This window comes from Corvus brachyrhynchos, unplaced genomic scaffold (assembly GCF_000691975.1).
Source record: "Corvus brachyrhynchos isolate BGI_N302 unplaced genomic scaffold, ASM69197v1 scaffold72, whole genome shotgun sequence".
NCBI classification, from domain to species: domain Eukaryota; kingdom Metazoa; phylum Chordata; class Aves; order Passeriformes; family Corvidae; genus Corvus; species Corvus brachyrhynchos.
In genome coordinates, this window is record NW_008236763.1 from 62,612 (window position 1) to 78,918 (window position 16,307).

Consider the following 16,307-nt stretch of genomic DNA (forward strand, 5'->3'; position numbering starts at 1 on the left):
GTTCTGCGTGGTGGCCCTGCCACCTCAGCGTCACCCCTGTGTCAGCGAGGAACAAAACAAGCCCGGAGCAGGGAGCTGCCCTCAGCCCTCGGCTCGTGAATGGCCTAAGAATAGATTTCCTGTTTACCCAGTGAGGAATCGCTCCCGGGGCAGAGGGCACCTGGGGCTATTTTTACCAGCTCCTGCTCTCCTCCTTCCTGACCCCCAGCACCCTCAGGAGCACTGCCCCACTGCAGCACCCATGTGTGCCTCGGGAAGGGGGCTGCCACGGAGGAGAGGTGGCCCAGGGATGGAGGGGGTGGCAGGGCACTAGGGCAGGTCACTGCCGTGGCTTTGGCATCGTGCCATCCTCAAAGACAGGGAGACAGCATCACTGCCCTGAGCATACCCCATACAGGAGGCTGGGAGATGGAACTTTAAGGAGTTTTCATGATTCCCCAACTCTGCTTTCCGACAGAAAAAAAAAAAAAAAAGAGATTTTTGCACGTGCAGAGAACACACTGATGAATTTTCTCTGCCCATCCTGTCTCAATCCCCAGGCAGTGGTCAAACACAGCAGTCTGGCCTCTTGCCTCCAGAGCAGAAAGTGAAACCCCCGTGCAGAAGTCACAGTTTCCTATTCTTGAGAATGGGGAAGGCTCGCAGGCCGTTTACTGACATCCCCCCCGCAGGCCCCCCCACGCCTCTTCTCGTAAGCACTGACCAAAATACGCTGTGAAACCCACACTGCCTGTGCTGGGGCCGGGACACCCATCACAGACAGCACCCAGCCCGGGCCAAGGGGAACGTGTGTCCCTGCAGCTGCTGCCCTGCAGAGGCTCCACTGTCCCGTGCTCATCCCAAACCCAGGCTGGGTTCCACACCTCCATCCACGCTGCGGGAGGGGGTAGCACAGGGGTTCAAGGGCATGAGCGAGCAGAGGGGGCTGGCAGGGACACAACTGTGGTCCCCCCTTGCAGGGTCTGTGCGGTACAATCTCCCCCTGCTCCCAGGAAGGGGCTCAGCAGGGCCTGGGCTGCTGCCCCTGCAGGTGTGGGGTGGGATCAGGACCATATGGGCCTATAGAACCCCACACCCCAGCCTGCAGGGCTGCTCTGGGAGCTGCTCTGTGAGGGGAGCTGCTCTGTGGGGTCTGGGCTCTGATTCATGGGGACAGGCTCTATAGGGGAGTTCTCTACATGGTTGGCACTCGCTCTCTATGGGTACTGTTCCGCTGGGCATATTCTCTTGCTCGCTAACTGCAGGTCCCTCTGCACTACATGGGATGGGTTTCATGCTCTGTAGGGACCGTTCTTTAGGGGTCTGCTTTGCTGAGGTGGCAGTTTTTGCTCTATAACCCCTGGGCTTTGGTTGTATGGGAGCTGGGCTCCATAGGGCCCAGCCCCACACGGTGGGGGCTGTTGCTTGTAGGTGTTGAGTTCCATAGGGTTATTCCCAGTAGGGCCTGTGACCCACACAGTCCCTGCTTGGTGACAGAGCATCCCTCACTGTGGGGCCACGAGGCAGCTCCCCCTCGCTGTGGGATTTTGGGCAGCACGGTTCTCGCCGCAGCGCCGTGGTGCCGGAGCTGCAGCAGCTCAGCCTCTCCCACCATGCAGCCTCTGCAGCCCACCAGGGCTTCCGCTGCTCCCGCCAAGCACTTTAAATAATAAATAAATCGAGTTCAGAGGCAGCCACAGAACAGCCCTGCCCCGGGGCATCGCTCCCCGCTGTGCCAGGGAGAACCCTGTGTCCCCTGAGGCTGGGGGCACCCCCTGCATGCAGGGATTTAAGGATGGGAGATGATACGAAATGATGTAAAATATCTGTGATATTCCCTCACCTCCCCAAAAAAACCCCCCACAGCCAGGATTGTGTAACCTTAGGACTGGGGTACCCCATCCTGTTCTTCACCCCCCCACGTCCCTCAGGGAGCAACTCAGATCGGGAGGGGGACCCCAGGATCCACCCATCTGCACCGCATCTTTGCAATGCACTGGCAGGACCTCGCTGTGGGGGTGTCCCCATGTTTGGGGGGGGGTTTTCTGGGGGGAAAGCTTCCACCTGCTTTTCAGTGGCACCCGCAGCTGCCGGCAAAGGGGATTTCGTGCAGTTGAGAAGCAGGTCGTGCATCCTGGCGTCTGGCGAGGCGGGAGGTGTTTCCCGGTGGCGCAGGAATTTGCTGTTTGCGCCTGTGTTGTTGCAGGAGGTTGGGGGAAGGAAGCAGGGGCGGAGGTGGGGGGGAAGCTGGCAGTTGTTATTATTTAATTTTATTTTCCTGCCTCCATCCAGGAATCTCTGCAATGTGCCGGCTGGCCGTGAGTCACTGCTGCCGCTGGAACGTGACTCAGTCCTGCTGCTCTCCCGGCAGGACATGACCAGACTGCCAAAACCCGGGAGAAGCCCCAGCTCCGACTCCCGCCCGCGCCGGCGGGCGGGGACACGCGAAATCCCCTCGGGAAGCTCAGCCTCCCACTTCCCAGGGAGACGGCAGCCCCTTGCCATGGGGCAGAGCTCAGCATGGGGGACAGAATGGGCTTATTTATTTGTTTGTTTATTTATTTTATTTTTCTCTCTTTTTTTTTTTTCCCCTCAGCCGAGAAAACGCTCTCCACCCACTCTGGCTCACCCATCCGTGCGTTGCCGTGGGGCTGGGGGGAGTCCCTGGGGTTTTGCTTCTCCATCTTCCAGGCCCTGTGGGTGAGCAGGGAAAGCTTCTGGCACGGTTCCTGCCCCAGTTCCCGTGCCTCAGTTTCCCCATCCGGTGGGGAGTGGAGATTTCCCCATCGGGGAGTGGGACGGGGGTTACTTCAGGTTGTGCTTTGAGGTCAGTGAATAGCAGCTGCAGGGGGTTATTATTAATATTAATTAATAGCCAGGCTCGGTCAGGGCTCAGGTGGCAGGGAGGGACGGGAGGACGTGAAGCAGCCCTGAGTCACAGGGCAGGAGTAGGGGATGGCCCAGCCCTGCGCTGAACCCCGACACACTCACTGCACGCCAGAGTGGGACAGCTGGGGGCTGGGTGATGCCAGCCATGAGCCCTCCTCATCCTCAAACTCCTGCTGCATGTGGGAACGGGCTTGTGGAGCAGGAGAGCAGCGCAGTGGCCACGGGGCAGCGCTGAGCACTGGGATGCTCTGCCCGCCTCAGGCCCGCCATGCCCCGTGGCCGCAGCTGCCTCTGTCAGCCGTGATTGAAAGCCAAGCCGGGCTGGCAGGCCTTCTCTGTGATCTTGTTAATTAAGAAATACATTTAATTAGCAGCACCCCAGCTGTGACTCAGCTAATCATCGTGATCGAAACAAGAGCCGGACTCCAGCGCTGGCGCACGGAACCACCAAGGCCCCGCACCTGCCGTGAGCCCCTGGCTCTGCCTTGGGACCCCATCACCCGCCAGGCACATCCCGGTGCCCTCCTGGGGTTTTGGGATGGGTTTTCCCCTGGGCTGGAGGCAGGTTGGGTGTGAGACTGTCCCCGTGCAGCACCTCACACACGCTGGTGTGGTCCCCACCCAGGGCAATTACCCATTGCCACACTGCAAATAATCGTATTAATAACGCATTTACCAGGCTATAAATAGCCTTGATAATAACACCCTGGGTTTTCCAGGAACAGATTGTCAAAAGTGTGGGGAAAGCCATTCCCTGTCGCCTGGGTTGCGGATGGGGAAACTGAGGCAGGGCTGGTTTCGGGCATGACTCTCACCCACTGCACCGAGTGTCTGCCAGGCAGCTGTGGAATTTGCTCCCGAATAAACCGTCATGTAAATGAACCCTTATGTATATTTATAGGAACCATCCTGCCAGCTGGAATCTAATAGGGGAGAAAATAAACTGGGAAACTGCCTGGAACAGGAGGGCGGCGCTTCACACATTGGCCCCATGCCCTGCTGGCACTGCCAGGGGTGAGTGTCTGTCTGTCCCTGTCCCCAGGATGTCTGTCCCTGGTCCTGGGAATCCTCCCCTGCACATTGGGGTGCCCAGCTCTGGTCCCGCATGCTGAGCCCTGTTTCTGGGTGCCCAGCCCTGCACCCTGGGATGCCCAGCCCTGGTCCTGCGTGCTCAGATCCCCATGTGCCCAGATCCTGTGTACCCACACCGAGTGCTCTGCAGCTGCTGTAGGCTGTAATGGGCTTTGGGGTGTGGGAAATGGGGGTAAGAGGATCACAGGAGAATAAAACTGCAGAACGTTTGGGGGAGGGGGCTGACACAAGGGGTCCCTCCCTGCTCAGCAAGGCCTGGGTGGCACCTCTGTCCCCAGAGCTCATGGTGTTGTGCCCAGATCCTGTGTACCCACACCGAGTGCTCTGCAGCTGCTGTAGGCTGTAATGGGCTTTGGGGTGTGGGAAATGGGGGTAAGAGGATCACAGGAGAATAAAACTGCAGAACGTTTGGGGGAGGGGGCTGACACAAGGGGTCCCTCCCTGCTCAGCAAGGCCTGGGTGGCACCTCTGTCCCCAGAGCTCATGGTGTGTGCTCTTTGGATGCAGACAGTGCTGCTCTCTAATGTCTTTCTGTCTCGAGCAGACAGCAGCAGCCTGCACAGCTCCTCCGCAGCCGCTCTCAGTGCGTGCCCCATCCCAGTCTGCAGCTCCCGCTTTTGGAGCACATGGGCAGAGGGTGGCAAAGGAACCCTTGGGTCCCAGCAGGCCACGAAGGGATGCGATGGTGCCAAGCCCAGGCGTGACCCCGTAGCCATCCTGGAGCGGGGTTCCTCCCTGGAAAGGGTTTTTGGAGCAGGGATGCTGGCAGGGCTTCGTGCTGCGGCACCTTTCCCTCCCTGCCTCCCTTCTGCTGCTCCCGAGCCCTCGCCACCGTGACTCCCTGCAGCGGGCTAAAAATATCCCCGGGAGCTGCCGCCGCACACCGGCACTTGGAGCTGGTTATAAATAACCCGGGGGGAAGCTCACACTGGCCCTTCCCGGTTGCTGCGGGCAGAGGTCAGAGCCCCCGTCCTCGCCGTGCCCCTGGAGGGGTGGATGGACACATGGAGGCACACAGGGAAACAGGGATGGAGCAGCCTCTGCCCCTTGGCTGCACAGGGAAACTGAGGCACAGGTGGGGCTCTGCTGGCGGGGCGAGGGGAGATGATGGACCTGTTTGCCTGCAACGCCGGGAGGGAGAGGGGATCAGCCCAGGGCTGATGGCAGGGCTGGGGGGGATACACAAAGCCCTGCACTTGTGTCACTCTGAGTCACATCCCTCTGCATCAGAGCCATCCCTTTGCAGCAGCTCCATCCCCTGCAGCAGAACCAGCCACCCGCATCCGATCCATCCCTCTGTGCTGGATCTGTCCCCTTGCAGCAGCTGCATCGTTTTGCTTTGGCTCCTTTGCTTTGCACCAGATCCACCCTGCTGCCGGGCATCCATCTTCTCCATCGGATCCAGCCCCAGACCCACACCACCCTCCTCAGGGTGTGGGACAAGCTCTGGGGACCAGCTCGGGGATCTGCCCCCTTCTCTCCCACCTCTGCATCCCATGGGACCCCATTCCTGCCTCTCATCCGTGGACCGACCTGGGCAGTTCTCATGCCCATGTACCTCGGGCAGCTCCACATCATGACTGGCTTTCTCCAAAGCCACAGAGAACAGGCTGCAGGAGGGGGGTCCCATTCAGGAGGAGGGTCCCAGTTCAGTCCCATCACCCTTCTGGGGCCAAGCATCCTAGGGGAGCCCCTTCCTGCCGTCCCTCCCTGCTCGCTCCCATTCCTGCCACGTCCCAGCCCACCCCGGCGGAGCTGCCAAAGCACAGGGCAAACGGGGACAAGCCGGCAGAGAGAGAGTGATTTTTGTGAGCGCTTATTTTCCTCCATCAAAACCCACCAGCCGGAGAGAGCAGCGGGAGGGGGAGGATGGGGAAACCCATCGGGGTTCACGGGCCACGCTGCCGCCCCCTGCGCCGTGTTTGTCCCCCCTCCCTGTACCACATTTCATGTCGGCCCCGTAGCGAGGCTGAGTAACAAATATCAGTTGCTGGGAAGCGGTGAATCACCGCCCGCTCCGGCGCTGCTGCTGACACACCGCGGCCGCGGCACTCGGCGCTTCTGTCCCCAGCCTGGCCCCCCGCCAGCCCGCGGAGCCCTCGCTGTGCCGGCCCCACGCCGCAGCCAGGCCACCGGGCACTTTCGGCCACGGCACAAACACGTTTGGCCGCGTTCTTCTGGCTCCCGTCTCTTACCAGTGCCAGGAATCAGCTCCAAAAATCCATGGGGTTTGGGAAGGCACCCGCTAGGCAGTAACATTTCGCCAGCTGAAGGGAGGCTGGGGGAGATCTGGGGGTGCTCCTGCCTCCCTGAATGCTGCGGGTGATCCTGTGCCAGACCCCATGGTCGTTCTCCCCCTCCCCAGTGTGTCTAACTGGTTCCAGTGGGCCATCCAACCCTCATTTTCCAGCACCTCCCCCAAACACCCCTGACACCTACCAGCTCCAGGTCCTGCCACCTCCCTGCTGCCTGCACCCATCCTGCAGCCTTTGGCCCCAGCCAGCCAGTCCCCATGGGATGGAGGGGGACCTGAAGCCGGCTCTAGCAGCTTCCCTCCCTTCCAGGTCAGCATGTCCCCAGCTGAAGAGCCGAAGTGACTCAGCTGTAAAGTACAACCTCTGGCAGGATGCCCTGGGCTCAGGGGGCACCTCCTGCCAGCCCCCCGACACTGAACCCCCTCCAAAGCAGCTCCCCAGGGACCCCAAACACACCCCAGGCCCCAATCACAGCCTGAAACCCACTGCTGCAAGGGGCCCAGCACATCTGGGAGGCACATCTGGAGCCGTGCATCCCCCCAGCCCAGTGTCACACTGGTGAGTGACACAAGTGCCACCATGGAAGCCGCGTGGTCCCGGGGAATTGGAATTCAAAGTCCCCCAGAGCGCCTGATCCCCTCCACAAGTTACAGAAGGTCCTTGGACCTCGTGAGCAGCTGGTGTGAAGCTGTAATTACCTTAATTAGCTCTGGGATTGCATTCCCTCCCTGTGCTAATTTCGTTTCTACAGTAACCAGCCCAAGAGGTGTGCGTGCGCTCAGAGCGAGATGGAGACAGGAGCCTCAGCAGCCACACCAGGCACCCCGAAACCAGCCCGAAACCAGGGGCCACCTCCAAATCCCCACACCCCAGGGGCTCAGCCAGCCCTGTGCTCCTCGTGCACAAGGTCCACAAGAGTCCTCCTTGTTTCCCAACATCTCAAGGGAGTAATTTGTTGCTGGGAGCGTCCACCCGACTCTGGGGGAAGGGACTGGCTGTGGGGAGAGGTACCGGAGGCTGGTGGTCCCCAAATGCACCAGCAGATTCAGGAAGAGCAAAGCCTGGGCTCGTTCCTTGCTGCTGGTATTTGCTGTAACCCAATATGCCCCTGATGTAAGAGCCATTTGGGAGGAAACCATAAAAGCTTCAGGAAATGGGTATTAATTCACCTCGTGGCAATAAAAGGGAAGGAGGGCTCCCGGGCAGTGTGGCCACCTCGGGGGAGTGAAGGCGAGTGGGGCTGGGATCACTGCCCTGGGCAACATCCAGACAATCTTGGAGCCATCCCCCCTTAATTGGGAATTAACCCTCCCGGAGTGTTTTCAGATGGAAAGGGGGCGGCTGCAAGGTGGGAGCACTGAGGTCTCACCCGGGTGAATCATCGCCGGCCCCTGGAGCTGAGCATTTGTTTGGAGCTGGAGCGTGACTTGGGGCGATTTTCTCACCCTGGAAATTTGGAGCTGGTCCAGCTCTTCCCTTGCAAACACCAAGCCCTCCTCTGGCTGCATCCCTCCCTCCCCGATGCCAACCAGCCTTGGCATGGAGAGGGCAACCTCTGAGCATGGGCAGAGCCTGGGGCTGCTCCTGACCCACAGACTGAGCAGGGGGCAGTGAGAGTGGGGCAGCCCCACGCTCCCACCCTGCACAAGGGCACGGAGCAGGCGATTCCGCTGCCACGCTGCTCCGGTCCCTGCACCGCGGCCACCGCTGCAGTGAGCACCATCCTGACATAAAAATGTCCCTGGGCCACGCAGAATCCATTCTGCTGCTCGTGGAGGGAGCAGGGAGATGCTTTGGGGAGCCCCGGGGGGTGCATGCGGGGTGCCCCGGGCTCACCACGCACGTGGGGCTATAAATAGCTCTGGGAAGCAGGTTGCGATGCTCCCATGGCTCTGTGGAAGATTCGTCAGCCCAAAAAGCCAGCGGGGCCCGGGGAGGGAGCCTGGAGGGTGTGGAGCAGGGCTCACACTCCTACCCCGTTCCAGGCATCCCAGAGCAGCGTTTCCCGGGACGGATTTCTCCCCAGCGGCAGGCAGCAGCAGCAGCAGGACGAGCAGTGGAGGCAAATTTCGCTGAGTGGTTGTTTTTTAAAAATAACTTTGCCTTTGTCAGCAGGTCAGGGTTGCTCCAGATTGAATAATCGCAGCCGCCCAGCCCTCCCCTGCTCCCGGGCGCTCGCTGGCAGCCCCAGCCCGGGATGTGCCGGGTGGATGCTGGACCACGACGCCTTGGACAGCATCGCTGTCCCTGGGCGTTGAACGTCTCACAAGGGACACGATGCACTGCAACCCCAACCCTGTTTCCCCCAAAAGCTGCTGCTGCTGCTGGGGGTGCCCTGAGCTCACATCCCCAGGGTTGGGGGGGTGGAGGGGGGGCAGTGGGGGGAGCTGCAGGAGGAATGGGAGCGCACAGGGACGGAGCCATCGGGTGTTTGCCAAAACGGCTGAGTCACGCAGCAATTACTCCTTAAATGTGAGCACGTTCGTGCAGGGATGAAAGATGCTCACATGAGCAGAGGCAGCGAGCTCGCCTGCTCTCCCCTCGCTGAAAGGAAGGAACAGATCCAGCCGCCTTTTGTCGGGAGCAGGGAACATGCCCCAGCTTTGGATGGACAGGAGGGAGCATGGGGGCGATGGGAGAAACCTGGGGCAGAACAGAAAAGCAGCAGGGGCAGGAGAGTGAAACCCTGCAGAGCAAACCCTGATGGCAAAGAGTGGTGCCTTCAGGTGAAGCAGCAATGCCAGCAATGCTTGGACCAGGCGCGGCATGGGGACACCTGCATGGCACAGTCTGAGGGCTGAGCTGACTTCCAGGGGGGCAAATTTTGGAAAGAGATGAAGCAATTCAGCAGTGCTGGCCTTGCTGGGAACCTACAGCACTGGGAGGGAGAATAAAGCACGTGGGAAGGATGCTGTGCTACCTTAGGCTGCACCACACCCAGAGGATGCTGAGAAAAATGGGGAGGAGGGGACTGAAACCCCCAGACACCTCCCCTGGCCTGTCCCAGGCAGGAAGGGGACAAGGGGATGGGCCACTTGCAGAGAGCAAACTGCCTCTGGATACCCAAGGGCTCCCAGAGAGCCCCTGTCCCCATCCCAGTCTCTCTTCGGGGCAGCTTGGGGGCAATGCTGGTGTTGCACAGACAAACCCTGGTCTGGGAAGGGAGCGGGTGCAGGGCAGCAGCTGCCGGTGCCTTATTGCCCCCTACAAACACCTGCAGGGCCCTGGCGGGTGGGGAGACACCTGCTCGGCTGGAGCTCCATCAGCGGGACTTGGGAGGGTGGGAAACAGGAGAAACACAACCGAGAAGGAGTTCAGGCTGCCAGGAGCTGCTGTTCAGGCTCCCTTTGCCGGACCGGCGGGGGCACAAGGTCTCCCCGTCGCGACGCTGTCACCGGAGCGAATGCCAACAGCGAGGGCCAGAGCTTGCAGAGAAGCCCTCAGCCTTGTTCAGGTCTGATTTACACCCCGGAGACGCCGCCGCGCTCGGAGGAGCCGGCGCTGATTGATGGCAGCGTGACAGGACCCACCCCGCGCCATCTGCACCCTCCCCCGGCTCCCGGGGACAGCCCCGCGCCCCCCGCAGCCCCATCTCCGGAGCGAATGCCAACAGCGAGGGCCAGAGCTTGCAGAGAAGCCCTCAGCCTTGTTCAGGTCTGATTTACACCCCGGAGACGCCGCCGCGCTCGGAGGAGCCGGCGCTGATTGATGGCAGCGTGACAGGACCCACCCCGCGCCATCTGCACCCTCCCCCGGCTCCCGGGGACAGCCCCGCGCCCCCCGCAGCCCCATCTGCCCGCCACGGCATCGCCCCACGGAGCCTTCCCCACCTCCGGGGTGTAGGGAGGGTGCTCGCCAGCACCCTGAGGCACCCCTGGCTGCCTCCGTCCCCGTGGGACTGCAGTGGGACTGTGCATCCCGATCCAATCTCTGCCTGCGGGAAGCATCACCAGGGTCCCTCAGCCCTCCTGCTGCGGTGTCTGGTGGGTACCAGCTCTGCCAGAGGCTGATCCAGCCACTGGGGTCTTTCCGCATCCCCATCGTTCATCTGCAGTCACACCCTCCCTCATGGCAAAACGCCTCCCTGATCCCTTCCCGTCAAAATCAAACCCTTTGGTGTGTTTGGATTTGGGGTCAGTGTTGGGGTTGGGGTGATTCTGGCCTCCCACCCTCCTCCTCAACCCCCCAGGCCATTTCAGAGGTGAGAAAGGAAATCGAAGCCTCGGTTTTCTTCCTTTTTTTTCCCTAATAAAGGGAGCAATTTGGGATTGTGCTGCTGGTGGCGCGCCGGCGCTCTCCGGGCTGATGGGGGAAAACGGGGAGGGGGGATATAAAAGGTTTCATGCGGTGAGCCGGGCACTCAGGGAAGAGGCTGAAAGGGGGTGGTGAGTGCTTTGTATTTCATGCTTGAAGGCACTGAGGCTTTTACCAGCCTTCCTGCAATGATTTAAGACCAGCTCTGCAGTTCAGGAGGGGATCAGAGCTGTGTTTGGCAGCTCTGTGGGACCCCCCAGGTGTGCCCAGGATTTGCCTGTCCTGACTCAGAAATGCTCCATTATGGGCAGGGACAGACCAGGGGCGTTCATGGGGCAGCTACAGAGTTATTGGGGGCATCTCCAGGACATGAGCCTGGTTCAGGCACCTGCCCTGGGTTATGCTTTATGGCAGCGATGACAAGCCCCGGTCCCTCCTGTCCCTCTGTCCCCCACCTGCTCAGCGCCTTGTCTGCAGCAAGAGGGGTCTCATCCATCTCTGCCCACGGAGCTCATTCCTTCTCAGGGTGTTAATCCTATAGGGGATGGTGGACATGGGCTGTGGGTTCCTCTGTCACCCCCAGATCCTCCTGAGCTGGGACCTCAAATTAACCTGCCCCCCAAAGCAGGTTATTGCCTCCCCAGGCTGTGCAGAGGGGCAGGGAGTGTTTGCAGCCAGGTGCTCCCTGGCACGGGGATCTGGGGTCAGTCAGCCACAGCCCCCAGGCCCGTTTGCTCTGGAGCATGGGGTGCAGCCCACGTGTTGGGGAGCTCAGTCTCAGGGTTCAGCCATTTGGGACTGAGGGGTTTTGCTGTTCTCACTGATCAGCCCAGCAGTGTGGGCTCCATCAGGTGGGTCCATGCCCTGGGACCGGCTCCCTTGGGACCCCCAAGTGCATGCCAGGGCAGGAAGATCTCCTCTGGCCCCCCTATTCCCCACAGTCCATCTCAGCCACCCCCTCCTGCAGGTCCCACAGCCTTGTCCCATCCCATCTCTCCAGCCGACCTGAATCCAGCCTGATCCCCCTCTTTCCACCCACTCACGTCTGTATAACCCCTGAGCAGCCCCAGCTGATTTTCTCCTCTATGGATTTTGGGTTTTTTCTCTTTTTAATTTTTTTTTTTCTTAAATTCTGCCTTAAGCCAGGCCTGTGGATGCTGTTCGCCTGTGCCAAGGCTCTTGTGCTTCATCCTGGGCAAGATGTGGATGGGAAAAGGATGAAGAATGCTGCAGGGTCAGGTCAGATCACGGCAAGTAAATGGTGTGAGCAGCAGTGCAAGCTCCTGCCCTGGTGACGTGCGTGGCTGGGTGATGTCAGGGGGTGAGAGAGAAAAGAGGCTGCAGGTCTGTGTGCAACTCTGGGGGAACTGGGAAGGAGAAGTGAAGGTGTGAGGGATGGTCATGCAAGGCCTGAGGTCTCCTGGGGAATGGAGGGGAAGAGTGAGCTCCGAATCCAGATTTGAGGGTGAGAGTGGCCAAGGATGGGGCTGAGCAGGGATACAGGTGGGAGCATTGGCCTGACGGTGCAGGGAAGCATCAAGGGAGCACCTTGGCTTGGGATGCACCAGGACTGGGAGTGGGAAGAGTTCAGCACCATGGGGAAAAGCCCCTTGGGATCCTCCCAGCACTGCTGGCTCCTGGCAACCTGGAACACGGGGGCTTCAGTGCACCCCAGCTTTGGGGCCCGGCCACGGGCGTGCCTGGGGTGATGCTGGAGTGGAAGGAGCCCTGTTTGCCACAGCCATGCCCAGGGCTTTATTGAGGAAGTCCCAGGGGAATTAAATGCCAGGCTGCTCCTGGCCAGCAGCTCAGCAAGTGGGAGACCCCCCCTCCACCTCAGCCCCCTGGGTGGCTCTGCAGGGTGGGGACACAGGGACCCTCTCCGGGTGGGAATGGAGCCTGGGCAGGGGACAGGCAGAGCTGATAACCCCTGGCTGCCCTTCCTGAGCAGAGGGAGCTGCAGATAAAAGCTCTGCAGGCAGAGCAGGGCTCAGCTCCAAGCCTGGCTTGGGCTGATACCAGCCCCAAAGGGCGACCTCTCCCTTGGGCTCAGCTCTGCCCCACAGACCGGCCAGCTCGCCCTCTTCACCCCAAATTCCCCCTGATTAGCAGCTTGTATCACTCTGATGGAGCCGGGCGATACCCCAGGCGTGCCCTGCCCTGCTCCTGTTCAGGTTTGACCATACTTTGGGGAGGAAAAAAATCTTGTTTATTATAAAACTGCAGCAATGCCCAGATCTGCTTGCAAACCCCTGCTAAAGCCTCCGGCACCGCAGGTTGGGAGGAGCTGGAGTGGGGGGAGCAGCTGCTTTGGGGATTATTAATGAGCAGCAAGTGATGGGAAAGGCGAGGATCAATTGAAACAAAGGAGTTCAATGGTAAAAAGAAACGTTTGCGGAGTAATGGGAGTCCATTTCTCCAGCCGACTGTCGGAAACGCATCCTGTTAAACATCCATCAATTATCCCAGCTTGCAAATGCATTAGAGTAATGAGGAATTATCCATCAAATACACTTAAAGGCAGTGCCCCCCTCTGCCAGCCGCCCTGCAAAGAGCCACTTCAGTAAGGAAAAATAGCCTGAAGGTGGGTGGAAATTCAGGGGGGGCAGTGAGGAGGCTCCCAGGCTGCATCCTCTGGAGTCTGATCCAGTCCAGAAGATGCTTTCCCAGCTCCAGGGGCAATTCCTGGCCTTGCTGGCTCCTTCAGTACCTGTGTTTTCTTCAGAGAGCTGTGATGACATCACGGGCAGCCCAGGTACCTGCTCTGTGCCTCAGTTTCCCCATCCTGCCTGTAGTGCTGTCTGTGGCCACCCATGGGTGCTGCTCATGTCCCTGTCACCTCTCTTCCCAGGAACAGAAGTAGTGGTGAGCGTGGTGTGTGGTCTGGTAGCTAAATTCCCAGAAACTCATGGTCTGCCACTGCCTCCCCCTGCACCCCGGATGGCCCTGGCTCAGCAGAAGGAGGGTGTCGGGAGGCAAAGGACCTTGCAGCCCCTTGAGATGCCAATCTCTGGGCTGGGCTGGATGCACCAAGCAGAAAATAACAGGGTCTGGAGGCAGGATCCTGCTCGGCCATCCGGGGAAGGGAAGGAATCGTAGCCCCCATTGCCCCAGCGGGGTCTGAGGGGCTGCGGGTCCGGTCCCTGTGTGCTGGGATGAGGGTTTGGGAAGTGGCTGGAGTGCTGCAGGATGTGAGCAAACAGGAATATGAGGGATGTGACTCAAGACAGGAGGGTCTGGGGTTGGTGGTCCTGGGTAACTCAAAGGGTTTGATCCCTTTGGTGATGGATTCAGGACTGATCCAGGAATTTTCCAACCTTGGTGATGCAACCTTGCAGCAGCTCCTGATCTGAGGTTTCGGTGCTGTGATCCGAGGGCACAGGTCCTCCTCCCCAGGAACGGGGCTGGATTTATCAGGGCGTTCCCCTGGCAGCAGGATTTGGGGAGTTGGGATGGCTGTGTGGTGTTTAGATGTGGATTCTCTGATGTCTGGCGCTGTGGTTATGGGCAGGTCCTGCCTCTCCCATCGTGTTGGGAGAGGATTGAGGAGCAACAGTTGGAGTTTCTCCTGTCTGTACACCTGCCTGGTTCTTCTTGGCTCTGCATGCACCTTTGGGTGGGGAATAGAAGTGGTCAGCAGGTTCAAAAGTCCCTGGGAGGAGACAAAAGGACACCCAGCACAACACAGCCTGCATTTCTGTAAGGAATGGGATGAAGAAACAGCTCCTGGGCTTGCCTTTCCCAGGGCTGGTATTTTCGTCTCCCAAACCCCTCTGGCAGCCCTGTCCAGGCCCAGCAGTACCAGCCTGGACCGGGAACAGAGCATTCCTTGACCTGCAGCTCCACGGTGAGATGAGCCTTCCTGGGAGAGCGCCGTGTCTGATAACAGCAACTGCCATTAGGTGTCACAAGAGCATCAGGTCTTTGCTCTTCCTGGGAGGATGAGCAGTGGTGTGGGACAGGAGGGATGGGGTGCTGAGGTGGCCCTTGGGGTGGCACCTTGGGGACAGAGATGACCCAGACAGGGGAGATGAGCTCCGGCGCCTGGGAGGGCACCACGTGTCCTTTATGATACCACAGCCTTCCCTGGAAGTCACCATCCTTCTGCCCCAAGCTGATCACCCTGTCACCTCCTGGGTGTCCTGTCCTGGTGCTGGGGACAGGCAGGAGGTGGCACCAGGTTCCTTCTGTGGCGCACTTGTCCCTTTCAATAACCTGCTGTGTTTTATTGCATGGAAGCAAAGGCAGCGGCTGCTCTCGAGGAAGGTGCTGGTGCCTCGCTCAGCATCGCAGCTCCCACTGCAGCCAGAGTCCTCCAGTATCGTCCCAGTGCCCCGGAGAAGCCCAGGGCTGAGACATCTTTGAAAACACAGCACGTTCCTCCCCGTTCAGGATGTATCCAGCTGTGGAGGCTGTGAGGGCACAGCTGGGCAGGCTCTGGGTGTTCACCTACAGAAGGGATGGATCCTCTGGGATTTGTCTCCTCCTGGGATTCCCACTCCTGGCCCCATGCCACCTCCCACTGCCCCACACCAGGCACAGGTGCCATGCTCAGATAACCTTCCAGGAATTTGCAATTCTTCCCCGAAATGCCGTTTGCCTCTTTCATTTTGCAACATGACCAGAAACAAAGCAGCGTCCGAGGCTCAGCGCCTTGATAAGGCGCCGCTGGGAAAAGCCTCTCTCTCCTCTGCAACGCCGGGCACGAGTCTGCGGTGAGCTGATAAAGTCGAAAACACCGGCTCCCCTGGGGGAAGGACCGGAGCAGGAGCCGCCTCCGGGATCCCCCTCCCCTCCCGCTGGCCGGAGGGGACGGAGGTGGCCGAGCAGGAGAGCCCTGAGCGCTGGGCTGGGACGGCGTCCCGGCCCCGGGTGACCTCCCAGTATCACGTCACCTCTTCCCTCTTGGAGAAGCTGAGTTCATGTCTGGCCTGCCCGGGGCTGGGGATCGCTCCTGGCCTGCCTGCCCTGTCCCTGCCCGTGTGCCGGGGTGACGGCCACCAACGCAGCGCCCGGATCGCGGCGAGGTTCAGCCGCTGGGTGGGCACTGCCTGTGCCCCGGGCTCCTCTGCGGGGTGTAGCGGGGTGTAACGGGGTGTCCCGGGCACTGCGCGCCGCAGGACACCCCGACAGCCCTCGCCGCCCCTGGCCGCTGCCTGAACTCCGCTGGCAAAGCAAATTTCCCCCGCGCCAGATGCCGGGGTTCCTCGGCCCCGCAGCTGCGGGGGCAGGGGGAGGCAGTGGGGTCCCCCCGGGTGGCCCCCGACAGGATGGGGACAGGGGACAGAGCTCACGTGAGTATCTGCGCTGGCAAAGTGACCTCTCTGTGGCCTGGGTGCTTTCTTCTCTGCCAGTTCTGCAGAACCCCGAAGAGGAACGAGCTCCCCACAAACACCCCCGGTGCAGCCCCGACTCCGAGCACTCCCCGAGCACTGTCCAGCTCTATGACTCAGTTTCCCTTTGTTGGGGTGAGGAGAAGCAGTGCTTACCCCTCTGATGCACAGAGATGAGAGGGTTCCCACTGCTTCTCCCCACCAACTCTTTTTGGAAACATCCCAGCCCATCTACTGCTTGGATTTCCCCTCACCCAAAGAATTTCCCTTTATCTTTTCAACTTGAGCCCTTTGAATCTGCTCTTGGGGACCCTCAGGGTGTTTTCCCAGCACAATTCTGCATCTTTCTGCATCCCACCATGCTCATCCATCCTGTTCTGTTGCCAACCATGTTTCATGAGTGGATCAGTTCTCTCAGTCCCAGCTGGGAGCGGGACCAGGACCGGGGCAGGATGAGCGCGGAGGAGCAGAGCTGGCGGCAGCCAAGTGGCCCCGAGGCACGTGA

At 60.2% G+C, this 16,307-nt stretch overlaps 1 protein-coding gene across 1 annotated transcript in view; it reads left to right on the forward strand.

Annotated features, from left to right (window-relative positions):
- The first annotated feature begins 7,317 nt into the window (after positions 1–7,317).
- PIM1 (Pim-1 proto-oncogene, serine/threonine kinase) overlaps positions 7,318–16,307 on the forward strand; it is a 22,416-nt gene continuing 13,426 nt past the window's right edge. Inside the window, exons 1-2 of the mRNA XM_017727140.1 lie at positions 7,318–7,328; positions 8,569–8,606. Coding sequence (XP_017582629.1) covers positions 7,318–7,328; positions 8,569–8,606 — 49 coding nt within the window. The remainder of the gene's footprint in view (positions 7,329–8,568; positions 8,607–16,307) is intronic.